General features: G+C 46.2%; 2 protein-coding genes across 6 annotated transcripts in view; one reads left to right on the forward strand and one right to left on the reverse strand.

The window, feature by feature from the left end:
* ALK (ALK receptor tyrosine kinase) overlaps window positions 1-1,660 on the forward strand; it is a 641,645-nt gene extending 639,985 nt beyond the window's left edge. Inside the window, exon 29 of the mRNA XM_045844604.1 lies at window positions 683-1,660. Within this exon, the coding sequence (XP_045700560.1) occupies window positions 683-1,375 (693 nt within the window). The 3' untranslated portion in view covers window positions 1,376-1,660. The remainder of the gene's footprint in view (window positions 1-682) is intronic.
* Window positions 1,661-9,887: 8,227 nt separating this feature from the next.
* The window catches only part of CLIP4 (CAP-Gly domain containing linker protein family member 4), an 81,623-nt gene continuing 75,868 nt past the window's right edge, over window positions 9,888-15,642 (reverse strand). For all 5 annotated transcript variants that reach the window (XM_045844302.1, XM_045844300.1, XM_045844303.1 and 2 more), the window contains 2 exons: window positions 13,335-13,407; window positions 9,888-11,602 (listed from right to left, as the gene is read on the reverse strand). In XM_045844302.1, the coding sequence (XP_045700258.1) occupies window positions 11,284-11,602; window positions 13,335-13,407 (392 nt within the window). In that variant the 3' untranslated portion in view covers window positions 9,888-11,283. The remainder of the gene's footprint in view (window positions 11,603-13,334; window positions 13,408-15,642) is intronic.

A 15,642-nucleotide genomic window follows, 5' to 3' on the forward strand; every position in this document is an offset into this window, starting at 1 on the left:
GCGCCCCAGCGTCTCCGGGCTTCACAAAGGGCCTCATCAAACCCAGGCGAGCCGCGGAACCGCAGCACTGAGACAGCTGACGTGCAGTGAAGTGATGGTGCGACGTAGAAAAAGTTCTAATCTCGCATAACCCATCCAAATATGAAAAACCGGGAGGTAACAAGGAAGAGACCAACACGGCACAGGTGTCTCTCTCCTCCTCTCCCTTCCCAGCCCCTGGTCCGCATCACTCACACACCCACGCACACATGTGCACACACACGCACACCTGGGGTGAAACACATCGAGTTTCATTTTAGTTGGAAAGATTTTATTAGGAATAGACTGGAATAATTTTTCAGGTCTAATTTGTAGGGGGTTTTTTAAGTCCACTAATCTGCAAGATCTGCTCAGTAGTGGTCGCTGCAGAGCCTTTCCTGCGCCCACCGCTGCTCCAGGCGGTTGAGTGCTTCCCAGCACCCAGCACACACTTGTCACAGAGTGTCTCCTCGAGATCTTCAAGGATAAGGTGACTTCCCATTGGTTTCTTATTCCGAAGTGCCCATAAACTAATGTACCCCCATGAACATGAAACATTTCCTCGTCTGTAAAGTTTGGATGAGATCATCACCCGGGTATCTTCCCGACCCAACATTTTGCGTCTGTGATTGAGCTTTAATCCGTTCCTTTCTCCTACCTGTAGGACCCAGACGTGATCAACACCGCCCTGCCCATAGAATATGGCCCACTCGTGGAAGAAGAGGAGAAAGTGCCCATGAGGCCCAAAGACCCCGAGGGAATCCCTCCTCTCCTCGTGGCTCCTTCCCCAGCTAAAGGGGAGGATGGGCAGGAGCCCGCCGCCCCGCCGCCTCTGCCTTCCACGTCCACCCGCAAAGCCGAGAAGAAGCCCCCAGCGGCAGAAGCCTCCGTTCGAGTCCCTCGGGGGCCGTCTGCGGGAGGGGGACATGTGAACATGGCATTCTCACAGTCCAACGCGCCGCCGGAGCTGCACAGAGTCCAGAGATCCAGAAACAAGCCGACCAGCCTGTGGAACCCAACTTACGGCTCGTGGTTTGCAGAGAAGCCTGCGAAGAAGAACCACGCTCCCGCAACGAAAGACGAGCCCGCGAGGGGGCACCCGGGACAACAGGGCAGCCGTGTGGCGCCCCCGCAGGCTGCAGCTGTGGCCGGCAGGGGCCCGGCAGCCGCCCTGCTCCTGGAGCCCTCCTCGCTGAGCGCAGGCTTGAAGGACGTGCCCCTGTTCAGGCTGCGCCACTTTCCCTGCGGAAACGTCAACTACGGCTACCAGCAGCAGGGCTGGCCCCTGGAGGCCACCGCCGCCCCTGGAGCCGGTCACCATGGGGACCCGGTTCTCAAGAACCCACCTGGGCCCTGAGCCCAGGAGCACTCGCGCACTCGTTTCTTTTCCTTGGGAACCCTGAGCCCACTGCGGGGGCACAGGCCATGAATAGCTCCTCCCCAAACCAGACACCAAATGTCACTTTTCATTTTGTGCCAACTTGTTTTGAAGTGCCACATAAAAAAAAAGTTGTATTCTCAAAATGCTTTCAAAAGGTTTTGAGCGTGGGTTCACCCTATTCTTTCAAAAGGAGAAAGTATCGTCGAGACGAGTGAGAAACGCAAGGCCGGGATTTGGCTGTGCGGGGCTGGCGTCCCTGCCGGCCTGCACGCCACCTGCAGGCTGTGTGCACGCCCGGCTCCCCCGCAGTCAGAATCAGCTGCTCGCGTGTCTCACATGTGGAGTCACGGGCGCTTCCTTGCCTGGCCCACGTGACCTGGACCACGTGAGGGGAGAGGGAGCGGAAAGAGAGGAGTCATTTGCAGTAAGTCGGCATGGGAAGAGACGTCCTTTACTCAGAAAACTCAGAACTGAAACGTCACGCGTTAGATGCCATTTAGACGCTTTCGGTTGTGCCGATCCACCGACGATCATAGAAATGTGAATAGTGACAGTAGCATAGAGATGCGTGTGTGTCCTCATCTAAATGAAGCGCAGACATGCGAGGTGCTTTGAGTGTGATAAAGCCCCAGTACGGACCCAGAGGTTCTAAAGCATCCTATTAATATATACCTCATGCCTTAAGAAAAATTCCCCGTCCAAAAGTGAACATCTGAGTGTGAGGTTTCCTAGTGGATTGAAACCTGAAGATGTAAATTCATTGGTGATTTTAAAACCTTCCACTAATTAAAATAAGCTGATCATTTAAGAATAGAAATTTGAAGCAGCAGTGATACATCAAAGCATAGAAACATACCCCTTCGTGGGCATAATGTCAACCCATCTTAGGCCAAAACCTTCTCACAATTTCAGTCATGAAAGCCAACAGACCAAAGTCTCTCCCTGCAGCAACAGGGGGTCCCTGGAGCAGCAGGCCCTCAGTGGTCCTGCGGAGGGTGCTCCTGCCTGCCCTTCCTCCCAGCGTTCGCTGTCTGTCCGCCCCGAACCACGTGAGCCCAGCGCCCACGGAGCAGAACACGCGTTTGCTGGAATATACAGGACACAATTTGTGCTGCTATCGAGTACAGGTTAAAACCAAGGATTTTTCCTCTGGGGGGCAATGAGTAAAGGAACTAAGGGACATTTGGAATGCTGAGGTCAACCGTGACATGTTCTGAACTTGGCTTTCACAGATGAAATTTATTTCCACAAAAACAAATTGGGGATCAATTAAACTTTACGTGTGCACTTGTGCGATGATGCTTTACTTCACCAGTAAGTTTTCACGCTTCATTCTTTCTTTCCGCTTTGCCTCCATTCTCTCGCCCTGCTAGTAGCTGTGCCAAAGCATCGCTTCGGGAGGAAAGTATTTATTACTTGCCAGACTCTAAGCATTCCCAAGCAAAAGGACTGTATGTATATATACCTTCCCCCAACCTCCTCAGTCTCACCAAAACCCAAAGCTTCACTGTGGATCTGGGAAAGCCATTCTCCTCCAGACAACACAAGACAGTGTCCACGCCTCCTGTGTAGATGCCCCGCCCACGGCGGAGGTCTGCACTCTGCAGACGCCCTGGACCACGCCTCCTCACCTGCTTCTCATAACAGATTCATCTCCAAATAAGCATATCAGGAAAGTTTTGGCTCATGCCGGGCACAAAAGTAAACAGTCTAATTATATAAACATTAGTCTCATCCATGAACCACCTGAAGAGGCCCAAGGACCACACTTTGAGAAACGTTCTCCTAAAGGACGATGACAGATGTCAAAAACGGAGGTGGATTTCATTTCATATTTGTAACACCAGTAACCGATTAAACAGGGAGCATGCTACATAGTTCAATAGCTGACTCTTTATCGTTATTAATCCGGGGCAGGGGGGGACCTTATCCCTTTCTCTTCCTAAAAACTAGAAATAATCACATTTCAGGTTGTGCCTTACCACAATTTCTGTGTCAAGTTCAAAAGACAGTCAAGTCTGAAAAGCCTGCGTACACAGATAAGCAAACAGCTCCACACAGCGATACGATGCCCTCGAGACGTGTCATGCGCCTCGCTGTGGCCTCGGTGTCGCAGGGCGCTCAGCTGGGCCACTGTCCACTCACTGCTGCTACACCGCACCGTGGCTTCTGCTCGTAACTACGAAAGTTCCGCCTGGAATGTGAACAGGCACAGGTAAAGTGTGCAGAGACCGTGTTCATTAAACCATAAGCTAGCATAATTATGTCTCCTCCACGTCTACAAAGAAGCCCATCAAAAGTTCACAGCCCTTCCTTTGGGACAATGGCAGTTTTCGAGGAAGCACCAGTTTATTAAATGTTGTGCCTCAAAATTAGACCAAATCAAACCAGCGGGAGTAAACTTTTTTTTTTTTTTTTGAAGAGTACAATCTACTCAGCAGTCAAAGGACTGGATTCTCCTCCCCCAGGCAGGGTGGGTCCTGGTTCTCCCCGGGTCACTGGGCCTGCCTGTTCCTCCATGTGTCTCCTACACAAAACGAGGACAGTCACTCCCTTTCTCACTGGCCTCAGGGGCATGAGGGGGTACTATAGACTGCTGAAAGCACAAGCATCCCCTCCACAGCTCTCAAATTCCTAAGTAATTTGGGGTGGGCGTGGGGAGAATTGCAAAAGCCAGAGTGTCTGTGCAGCTCCCCAGACCCTTGACCACCACAGCTCAGTGGGGGCTCCTGTCCCCGCCCCTCCCCCGTCCCTGGCTCACAGGTGACTTCATCTGTCACTTGTTTAACGGTGGTAGCAAGAACCCTACTAGACCCAAGTCATTTCTGGCTCAAAGGATGAATGTAAAACTTAGAATTAAATGTTATAAATAAGCATCACAGAAAGGAAGATGTTCAATCAATCTCAGTAATCCTTTTTCCTTTTTTGAGTTTCTGGCTTCTCCATATAATACTCGGTAAACCCTACAGTGGTGAGGTATTATGTAACTGCTGATGATTTTCATTCCATTAGGACATTCTAGGTGATCAGGCCATTTCAACAGACTTTCTCCAGTACTAGCAGGACTAAAATTCATGAGCTTTGTAGACCTAAAACAGATGCACATGAATTTAGACTACTCTGAATAACAGGTTCCCATGACAAGATTCGTAAAATTGTCTGGAGTGCATTGTCAACCTATCTTTAGCTGGTGAGTTTTTAAATGGGTCCCCACAGAACATACAATTTGACTTTGCTAATTTCATTGCAGCAGATGGCTCCCTGGTGCTGTGGGAACATAGAAAACAAAAACCAGCATTCCTGTAGTTCTCCACTAAAAACCCTAAACTGAGAGATAATTGCTGAGAACAAATAGTAAGTCTTCTCTGTTAAAATTCTACTTTAATTTGGTATCCTGAGTAGGGGTATTTAATGTCTAACACTGCACACGTACAAAGCTATTTTTAGCTCTCACTTAACGACTTGAAAACACTGGAAGAGCTCAGAGTGAGGATAGACTATTACTTACAACTGAGAGGAGGGAGGAACAGGAACCAAAACCACCAAACCGAAGTGGTGGTGACCTTCCTGTCTTCAGGGCTGAGCAAAGGTAAAACAAGCATGTGACCCTCACCTGTAAAGATGGCACCACCAGGTCACCTCAAACACACTGCAAGGGCCAAGGTGTGTTTCCAGGGCCCTCCCACGTCCCCTTTTCTGACCCCTCTGCCTGACACACTCTCAGGCACCCTCCCTTCTCCATCCATCTAGGCCGACCTCCCGCCTCCCGAAAGAGCTACAGTGCCATTGCTAACATCGACAGGTGCCTGTCAGCCGGTAGGAGTTGAAAGACCGACTTATTAAAGGAACTCTCACTAAGCCTTAGCAACGGACGTATTAGCGCTCCTTTGAATATTTACATTTTAAGAGAGCTCACTTCCTAATACCGATGAAGAGCAGACTGATACAGCGTCAGACGAGTATACTGTTCTGGATGGCTTAGCCCTCATCAGTCTCTCGAGAAACGGCAAGCAGACTGGGCAGGACCCGGGAACGAGGCTGTGACTATCCATCCACAGGGTGGGACCGGAGTAGATTTACTCAAGTTGCTTGAACTCTTCCCCTCTCTCTCACAACTGTGGGCGGTTTGGTCTCAAAGGCCCTTCCACCCTTGAAGTCTGAGGCTCTGTAAGACTTCCCCGTGTAAGGTAAATTCCCGGGACAGGTGTGGGCACACACGTGTGCGTGTGTGTCCTTTTTCTTGACCTTGACTCTTAATTCATTTAGAGCCAAAGCCAATTAATTCAGTGCAAAAGCCCAGGGAGCCAGATTATATTTAATCTTTACATGGGAGTAGACCAGAAAGAAGTTCAGTATCAGCTTGCTGTTTATTTTTTGTATTCAAAGGCCTCTTAAATAAACCATAAAATCACGACCATAGCAATGAAGTTAATTGGGATGGGTTCCCGGAAGAATCAAAGCTGACAAGACTATGAGAATCACACCACTTATTTCTCTTTTGTTTCATTTGCTACAAGCGCAGCCTTATTAGCAAAGCAAAATTATGAAAATTACCTTTTGCACGTTATCCTTCACCACATCTCATCTAATATTTGATGAGAGATCTGATGCACTTTGTCAGTTGTCAGCTTGCACCTCCCATCCCAAAGTGAAGCACCAAAGCCCAGAATGAGGCTCGCGACGGAGACCAGGAGGCGTGCGGAGCCCCGCCTCCCCGAGCAGGTGTCTGGGTGCGGTTACAGTGAGGAATTCACTCTTAACAGGCATCCTCTCTCCCAGCTACCACGGCATCGAATAGAACCCCTCTTTTCAGATTTATAAACACCCACTGCTGTTGAATGGCAACGTTTAGAAACCTGCTGTGAACTCTATAGCTTTATAGTGGATTTACAGTCCGACAAAGACGGCCTGTTCAGATAACCCACCGAAAGGGAAAACTGGAGATTGCAGGCAAGCTGTCTGTCGACATTTTAGTGCATCTAAAGGTCAAGGGAAAAAAACCATTTAAATCTTTCCACATTATTTCAAGGTAATATTTATAGAGTACTTCCCAGTTCTCAGAAGAAATAAAGTAATATAAAAGGCAGCAATTCTTTTCTCCTCGTGTGTGCGCAGGAAGCAGCTGGTGATGTTTTATAAGATAAGGAGCCAAAGCAGAGCCGGCCTCTCCTGGGCCGCCTGCCGGGGGGTGTGCATGAGGCCTCGGGGAACCTCACGCTGTTTCTTGCGCCCCTGAGCCTTCCTCCCTTCAAGGAAAAGACCGTTTGACAAAATTACTTTTTAACCAATACGTATAATCTATTGGAATTATTATCATTAGAAACCATCTTTATTGGCAAGCTCAATAAAGAGGACTCGAATTTTTCACCTTACGCTTTCCTCCGTTGTCTACAATGCAAAACCCACGTTCCCCTGCTATCAAAACGGGGCTTGTTATGACCATTAAAATTCATTGTAAAATCCATTCTAGGATGTTTTTTCCCAAAAACAGTGGATAGTAACACCCATCCTTCATAGCAAGAACCATCGGGGACAGCCAGTGCCATGAACACTTGACCGAGATGTAAGCTGAATCCAGAAGGCACCTTAAGAAAGAGTAATAATAAAAAGAACAGCCTGAGCCTGTGTGTGTCATTTCAACATGATTTATTTCCATGTCGGTCTATTTTGATTTGTCGTGTGAAAATAATTAGTTCAGTCTTCAAGAAGGTGCGTCTACTTCAAGCAAAGCCATGACAGGCTCAATTAGGCTGAAGCTGAAAGAACTTAACCTCCGCGAGTGTGACACATGTCAGGGACACAACATCTGGCTCTTTAAACTTCCTACTCTTCAGAGATGCTGCAAATTTAAATTCAGCGCAGTGCAAGTAGATTTCTGAGACTCTCTATTTAATTTGATTCATGCAATTCAAACAACCCTAAGTACGCACTCCTGAGAACGCGCTCCTCTGGACGAAGCAGCTTACGAGGTATACGCCCGTGTCAATGCTTAAACACCTGTAGCAGCAACACCCTTGTATGTCTGAGCTCATTTAGGGCTTCAGAGCAGGACTTAAACCAGATTTATGAGCTTTTTTTTTCAATGACACCACTGATCATGGGGAACAGGTTACAATGGAAGCAAATGGCCTCAGTGTAAACACCTAAAATATCTTTACTGAGATAGTTCAGAGCTTCCTGCTCCCTCCTCAGCACCACACTTCTCTACCTGAACTGTACAGTAAGTGGTGAAATTCGCTGTTGCTTTATCATGAAAATTCCATCCATTATAAGATACCCTGAAGGGATAAGAGGAGAAAGGGTCCCCCCACCCCTTGGTGCCTTTCTACTTAAGGAAGAGGCTGTAAACATACCAACAGCCTTGCTGGCACCGAACAGAATGAAAATACACCGTTGTCGGCGACATGCACCCGGCACTACAGTTCCTCCACGTGGACTCCTTCCCCTCCTGTAACAAGGAGCGTTAGCAAAACTTTTGGTAGAAAAAAATCTCATGACCAATACAAAGGCATCATACATACCCTGCTCGTCATAGAGTCTTAACGTGTCCAACTTGTTCAGCCTACACACAGGCTTCAGTGGGAATATCTGTTAAATGTTCAAGCAGCTGATGTGACGTCGTTTGTACATAAGGGTCTATGTATGTACCAAGGGGGATTATGAAACAATGACTAAAAATATGTGTGATAATGTGAGTTTTGTATTAACTAATGTATTTGTATTTTAAATCAGTGTAGTGAAGCAAAGGGCATGAAGAAAAATAAAAAGTAAATTCTCCTACTGGCTTGCAATGTGGTGATACCTATTACATGTCTCTGAGTGAACCGTTTAGATAACAAATGACTGGTGGAGAGTTCAAATGATTAGATCTGTTTCTTAATTAAGAATGATTCTCCATGGCTGCTGGGGCTCATTGGATTGAGTACCAGCCTGGGAACCAAAGGGTCACCAGTTCAATTCCCCATCAGGGCACACGCCTGGGTTGCAGGCCAGGACCCGAGTTGGGGGTGTGCAAGAGGCAACCACACACTGATGTTTCTCTCCTCTTTCTCCCTGCCTTTCCCTCTCTCTAAAATAAATAAATAAAATCTTTTAAAAACTTCTAAAAAGAGAGAATGATTCTTGCCCTGGCCCAGTAGCTCAGCTGGTTAGAACATCAGCCCCATACGCCAAGGTTGCAGGTTCAATCCTTGGTGGGGGCACATACAGGAATCACCCGATGATTGCATAAATAAAGAGAATAACAATTCAATGTTTTATTCTCTCTCATCAATAAATAAAAATTTTTTAAAAGAGTGATTCTTAACACAGTAAGTCTGCAGTCATCGGTCACTGCGGCTTAAATACCATTGCCACATACTCTGTGTGTAGGTCCGAAAGAAAACCCTGAAGTAAGGTGCTTGGTGCCAGAGACCGATGCTGTGCCCACGCGGGCAAGATCCAGCCATTCTCTGTCGATCAGACGACCCGTACCACTGGTCCCTGACTTACCGTCACAGCAAAAGAGAAGCACAAAGCCAGCCCCAGGGAAATCAGAAAGGCAGCTGCCTTAGGTGCTCCTGCTGTGTCGTTCCTGTCCCCTGTCCTGCCCCTGACACCCAGCATCTTCTCCCTTCTTTGTGTCACCATTCTGGGGTAAAGCTGGACTACATGATTCAAACGTTCCTTACCGTCTCTCCTCCCTGACCTGGGAAGATTTCCCGGTTCCGTGGGCCGCTCTCTCCAGGGCCCCCCCACCCCCTCTGAAGGCAGCTAGACAACATCCCTGCTGGGAACGGCCGGCCGGCGGCCTGCACCGCCTCTTTCAACTCCGTGACCACTGCCGAGCACCTGCGAGGAGCCAAGTACCTTTCCAGGTGTTGGGAACAAATTGATGAGCAAAACAGCCCGATACCTGTCCCTCGATCCAGTGAGGGAAGAGAGAAACAATAAGCAAAAAGTTTCCCGTGGTCAGGGGTGCCGAATGCTGGGGAGAAAAGTTCAGCGCGAGGGGGGATGCGGAGTCCGGGAGAGGCTGGTGAAGGGGCTCGCCCGAGGCCACAGCGTCTCGGCTCGGGGGCAGCCGACACCTGTATCTGAACGCTCGGAAGCCCTTAAAAATGGCCCTACCAAGCTACCCTAAAATACAGAAACCACGTTTTTTTAGTGGAAGGTAGATAACTATTCATATATTTTTAAAGTCTAAATGTGATGTGTTCTGTCCTACCTTAAGCAAACAAATGAAATCCCACCCGTACAAAAGACATGAAGCGATTTCAGAAAACTGCAGAAACACATTCCTTTCCTTAGAGTCCATCAGAACGACACAGTAGGGGTGGCTGGAAGCGTGACTCCACTCGTTGAGTAGAAAGCTTGACACTGTTTAAGAGTCTTTGCAGGGATGGGGCAAGCCTGAGTCATTCAGGGGGAAAAAGTTAAGGACTACGCACCTGTGCTCTGAGTTAACTGGGCCCAAGTGCGGTCGCGGGGAAATGACAGCAAGACGCCATTCCAAAACCCAAACATCTTCCCTTTTTATTAATGCTCGAGAAGTGAACTTCGACATTTAATAAGCAAAACACAAATGAAAACACTGAACTTGTATGTATGGTATCTGTAAACATACACATTATTACATGGATTTAATAACCCTAACCTAAATATGAGAACAATTGGTTCCCTGATCTCAAAATAAATTCAGTGTTGGCATTACTGTTTCTGACTTACAGTGTTTTACAGTTAACAGGAAGAATTATAGACACCCAAGTTCAGTATAATCGGGGATTGCATGTTAAAGTATAAATAGAGTCTTTAAGAAATAAGCTACATAATAAAATAAGTTTACTTTTGAATAGCAGTACAGTCATTTTCTTCGATCAATAAAAATATTCCTTGGTTATAAAGCAGCCTCATTTTGCAAATGTATTTCAGGAAAATAGCTCTAGCAATATTTGAAATGCCACACTTCTTTTTAAAAAGGCAGCAAAGCAACAGAATTTAGATTTTAAATAGCATATTACAAAATAGTTCAACATATTATTTCTAAGCACAAAGTAAGCTCCATTCTGAAGGATGATTTTAATCTCATAAAGCAAACTGTTCTGATATTTCTGTTGTAGTTTAAGGTCTGAATGTGTACAACTGCAGATAAGTCATCACACACATAGGACCATGAACTTCAATACTGTCCACAATACAAATGCTCCGCATTATCACATCGCTCGGTGATGAAGCTCCGTTTGTTACCATGTGCTCAGCAAGGAAAATAAAAACATGATACAGTTCTGTAGCTTAACAGGATGAACTTGCAACAATCAGCTTTATGAATAATAAAACAAAAAATCAAGAATAAACAAATGAATACTATAGTCTTCCTAACACATCTTAATTTGCACTCTTCTCTTAAATATAATCTTTTAATGTTTTCACATCCCAGAAGGAAAAGATGGCAAAGCGGAAAGTGCATCGCGTTCTAAAAGTGCCTTGTGTGTCTGTGTGTGTGTTTCAGAGATCTGTCCAATAAGGAAGTTAAACACGTGCAAAAAATTAAGTCCGATGTCATGTGCAAAAACGAAAGAGTAAGCAACACCAGCTGGTCACCTACTGGCACATTTTTTTCCTAGCTCTCAGAATCTTCTTGGGTCTAAAGCTTCACTAACTTTTTAAAATGGTTATTTCAAAATTGTTTTAAGAGAGCCGTGATTCCCACAGTTCACGCTGCTAGCTCTTTGAAGGAGTCTCTGAGTTGTTAAAATGGTTTTTAGGAAGATAGCCGTATTTCCAAATTTTAAATAATGGCTACAGTCTACATGCGCCACGGATTCCGTATTTCACGCCCTATATATATATACAAGTGTATGTACACACTCGCGCGCGCACACTCACACTGAACACTGCAGTTGAGCTCAGCAGTTCTCGTCCACCAGCTTGGAGCCCTTTATCCCCCGGTAGGTGACCCGGCTCGGCCTAACCAAGACGCCGTGGTTCGGCTTGCAGGTGAAATAGCGCGTGTCGCCCACCGCTCCGTCGTTTTTCCCCTTGGCGCTTCGGAGCTCCAGTCCGAGCCAGATGCCCGCGGCGAAGTCCGTGGGGCCCACGTACCTCACGGTGCCCATCTCGTTGGAGCTGGTGAGGAGGACCTGCGCGCCCTCGCGCAGCCGCGCGCCCCGCTCCGCGCCCCCGGCCGCCGCGCCGCTCCAGCTGCGCCGCAGGGCCGGCCTGGACCTGCGCACGGGAGAGACGGACAGACTGACGCCGGGCCGGGCGCGGCTCCCCGCGCGCACGCCTGCGGCCGGCTCCCCCTCCAGTCGCTAAGAGAACACCTTACCTTCGCAATTGGATTTTTTTTATCCTGAATAGCAATATGAGAATATACTTTTGTTTAGTAGTTTAGAAAATTTTTTTTATCTTTTGATTATTTTAGTACTATCCTAACTGGATTTAAGATGTACATATAAAGATATATATAAAGATTTATTTACGACCCTTGAACCAGCCAGCACCTAAGGTTTTTTTGTTCTTTTGTTCCTTGCAACACTAATCACCACGCATTTTGGCCACACACTCTATAAATAAAAATAAATGAGTTTTAAAATTGAGTAAGTATCCTCAAGAGTATTTTCTCAAACAGGTCTCAGTCTGCAGGAATCAGTAAAGCTTCATTCACCTCCTCCTCACAGGACACACACGGAGCACGGACACGGTCCTCTCGTGACCGCGGGTCGCCGCAGGCGGGCGCACAAGGCCTCACCCGCCCTGGACCCCCACGACCAACCCCCCCCCCCCGCCCCGTCTCTCTGCAGCCGGCTTCCCACCCAACTTCATCGTGACCTCACTCTGCGCCTCTCCCCCTTCGGCATCCTGACATCCTGGTGTCTCCTTAGCCGTTTCTTCCGTTCAGCCTCAGAATTCCTGAATATCTTCAATAAAACGGAGCATCAATGTACCACCCTTATACTCGCTCAGCTACTCAAGTGGGGAGACGAACTTCAAAATTCTCAAAATCAGTGAAGGTTTTAAGGAAGGGAAGCAAACACCCACCCAACCCCACTAAACAGCACTTCCCAGAGCCGAGGACCCAGTGCTCGCTCTCAGGGAAACCTCGGGTCTCCGTCCAAGAAGCCGCCCAGCGACCTCCGGCCTGATTAGTGCAGAAAGGCCCCCTTGCTGCTTAGGGGACGATCAAGGTCGCTGCCTGGGCTCTGATTTCCAGGGGCTTGCAGGGTCTCCCCGCTTGAGCAAGGATATGCACTTCCCCACTCTTGAACAAGGATATCCTCCCCAACCCAAGACATCACTCATAGATTTATTGGAAGGATTTAAAAATAAAAATAAAAAGGAACCTCTTAACCCAAACAATCTGGAAGAGACTCACGTTCCTCTAAAAGTAAAATAGTTTCTGGAAGTCTCAGAAAACTGTGTGGGGAAGGGAAGTGGGTGTGGGATCAATAAATCTAAATGAAAAAAAGAGAGATTCTCTCTATAAGAAACAAAGGGGAAAAAAGCACATTGCACACTGTTTGCATGAGTACACTCCAGTGGACGCAGTGGGGGGGATTTTTTTAAAGGCTGGTAAGATGTCCTCATGCAAACAGGCCTGACATTTCCCTCATGAATTCCTAAAAGTATTAAATCTCTGACTAATTAAGTAAACGGTTTAAAAAAATCAACCCACCCTATTCAATTATAACACAAAGTGCAAACTCCTCCAACTTTTATTAACAGTACTAAACAAATCTGAAAATATATGCAATAGAGTACTTTTCATCACTGCTGACATTTTTTTTATTGCAAAAGAGAGAAAGGACCCTTCTCACTACACGCCTCACACCTTTTTTCTTAAGTGTTAAAATTCTACCAAGCACTGTAAAAGATTCAACATTCTACTTTTCTCTCTTCACAGAATCTCGTCATGTTCCTCTTGAAAGGTGTTTTTCTAAATCTTCTTAATACTTACTTGGCAAAAGCATTTCTTCTGTTAATCTCTTTTTGGGAAGAAGCAGAAGTTGTACTAAAGCTTCTCCTAAAACCTAAATATGAAAGTTAAGGTCAGAAGAGGAAAAATAAGTCACGAATTTGCAGTACTTATTAAAAGTTATCCTTCATCATTTCTTCTACAGACATTCTATTAGCTCAAATGTTTCTTTGGAAACAGAAAGCAAAGCAAATAAATACATACAGAATGTAAAAGCCACTTAGATTTCATGACAAATTTTTATGTTTCCTTTCTCACATTCAATGCACATATCTGAACAAGTTAAGACCATAATGTCACTTTTGGAAGTTTTATTATAAAATTTCTTGAAGACCAAATAAAACTGAATTATACATTGATAAAGCCGAATCTTTGTTTCTGAAATATTAATCTTGATAAATCATACAAAGAGGGTAAACTAATTTTAAAACACTATCACGAAATATATCCAATTCATAAAATATTTAGTAAGTTTCAGAGCTTGTGATTGCTGTCATCCCAATGACAGAGTAATTTCTTTTAAAAAAACACTTTATACAAGGGAAGTTTCTAAAAAGATGTTTTTAAAAAGAATGGGATCTCAGTCCTGGCAGTCAACGGCAGGCCAGATGTGCTGAACGACTCTCTTGATCAAAGCGACTACAATTTAAAACAACTATAATGTTTTCAGTACTGTTGAGCTGACACAAGAGGCAGAATTTCGAAGAGGCCAAAACCTAAAAGGAAGAACCGTGAGAGGCGAGGTGACGGAGCACCAAAGCCACCTACCACCGAGGGCTGCGGGATGCTCCCGCCTCCCGGCCGCCCCGGAGACAGGGAAGGACAGACAAGACAGCGCGGAGCTGCCCGGATGAGGATTCTCACAAGTCGGCTGGTCAGAGTGAGAACCCTGAGCTGCTCATCCTCAGCCTAAGGTCAGAGAAGCCAAACGAAATGCCGTTTGGACGAAGACAAAGGGAAGCTGGATTGTGTTAACATCAATGCTCAGAAACGGGCAAAATTTTCTCCTCTCAAAATTGGTGCTCATACGTGAGTTTTATTTTATCTGTGTAATATTTTTTAAAAACTGCAGAGGCAATAAATTAAAACAGCCCCAGGTTGTTGGTGTCGCCAGACAGCTGCCGGAAGTAAATGTAATTTTTTCTGCAGGTGTCCACCCAGGCCTCGGAAATCCCCATACGTCGAATTCCAAGTAAAAGAAGCATTTTACAATAATGAACGACAAAACTCGCGAGGATAAAAGGCACCATGAGTTGGGCTCAACGGAAACATATGGCAGAATCAGATTCACAGAGACTTCAAATATTGAATTATTTAACATAAAATAAAAGATAACATTTAAAATGTTTAAAGACACAAAAGAAAAAAAACTTGAAAATGTGGGGAAGGAATAAATGACAGTAAGTAACAACCAAACAGATTTACAAAGAGAAATTAAAAGTCTATAATCAAGAACTCTGGGGTCAGATTAAGCAGCTACATAAACACAGCCGACGAGAGGACCAGGGGAGGAAAGGCTCCGAAGCTGCCCCGATGCCGTCCACGGGGACAAACTGTGACGGAGACAGGGCGAGCGTGGGAGAGCGAGGAAGCCTGCTCTGCCACTCCCCAGGGTTTCAGAAGCTGATAACGCAGAGGATGAAGGAGCACGTAAGTTAAGAATACGAACAGGAATTTTCACAGAATTGACCACCAGGCACTAATTTCCAGACCCAGGAAGACCCGGGAAGCCAACGGGATGAACAAAAGAGTTCCACACCCAGACACATCACAGCGAAACTGCGGCACGAAGGGAACGGAGACCTTCAGAACCCATCAGAACGAAGTCCCCTACAACAGGATGGCTCAGACTCATGGCTGACTTCTCAAAAAAACGACAGAAGACAGAAAACAGAATTATATTGCCAGTGTGCAGGGAGGAAATATTTTCAAACTTAAATTTTCACCAAGTGTTTACCTAGTAAAACTGTCATTAGAAAAGACTGCCCTAGCTGGTGTGGTTCAGTGGATTGAGTGCCCACCTGCAAGCAAAAGGGTCACCGGGTCGATCCCCAGTCAGGGCACATGCCTGGGTTGCGGGCCAGGTCCCCAGTAGGGGGCATGTGAGAGGCAACTACACACTGGTGTTTCTCTCCTTCTCTTTCTTTCTCTCTTCCCCTCTCTAAATATAAATAAATAACATCTTTTAAAAAAAGAGAAGACAAAAACTGAGAGACTTTGCTACCCTTTAGACTTTAGACCCTTTCTAAAAGGACTTTTAAAGAATGTACATGAGGTAGAAACAAAATGA

Source organism: Phyllostomus hastatus, unplaced genomic scaffold (genome assembly GCF_019186645.2).
Source record: "Phyllostomus hastatus isolate PE091 unplaced genomic scaffold, TTU_PhHast_1.1 phas_contig_402, whole genome shotgun sequence".
Classification (NCBI taxonomy): domain Eukaryota; kingdom Metazoa; phylum Chordata; class Mammalia; order Chiroptera; family Phyllostomidae; genus Phyllostomus; species Phyllostomus hastatus.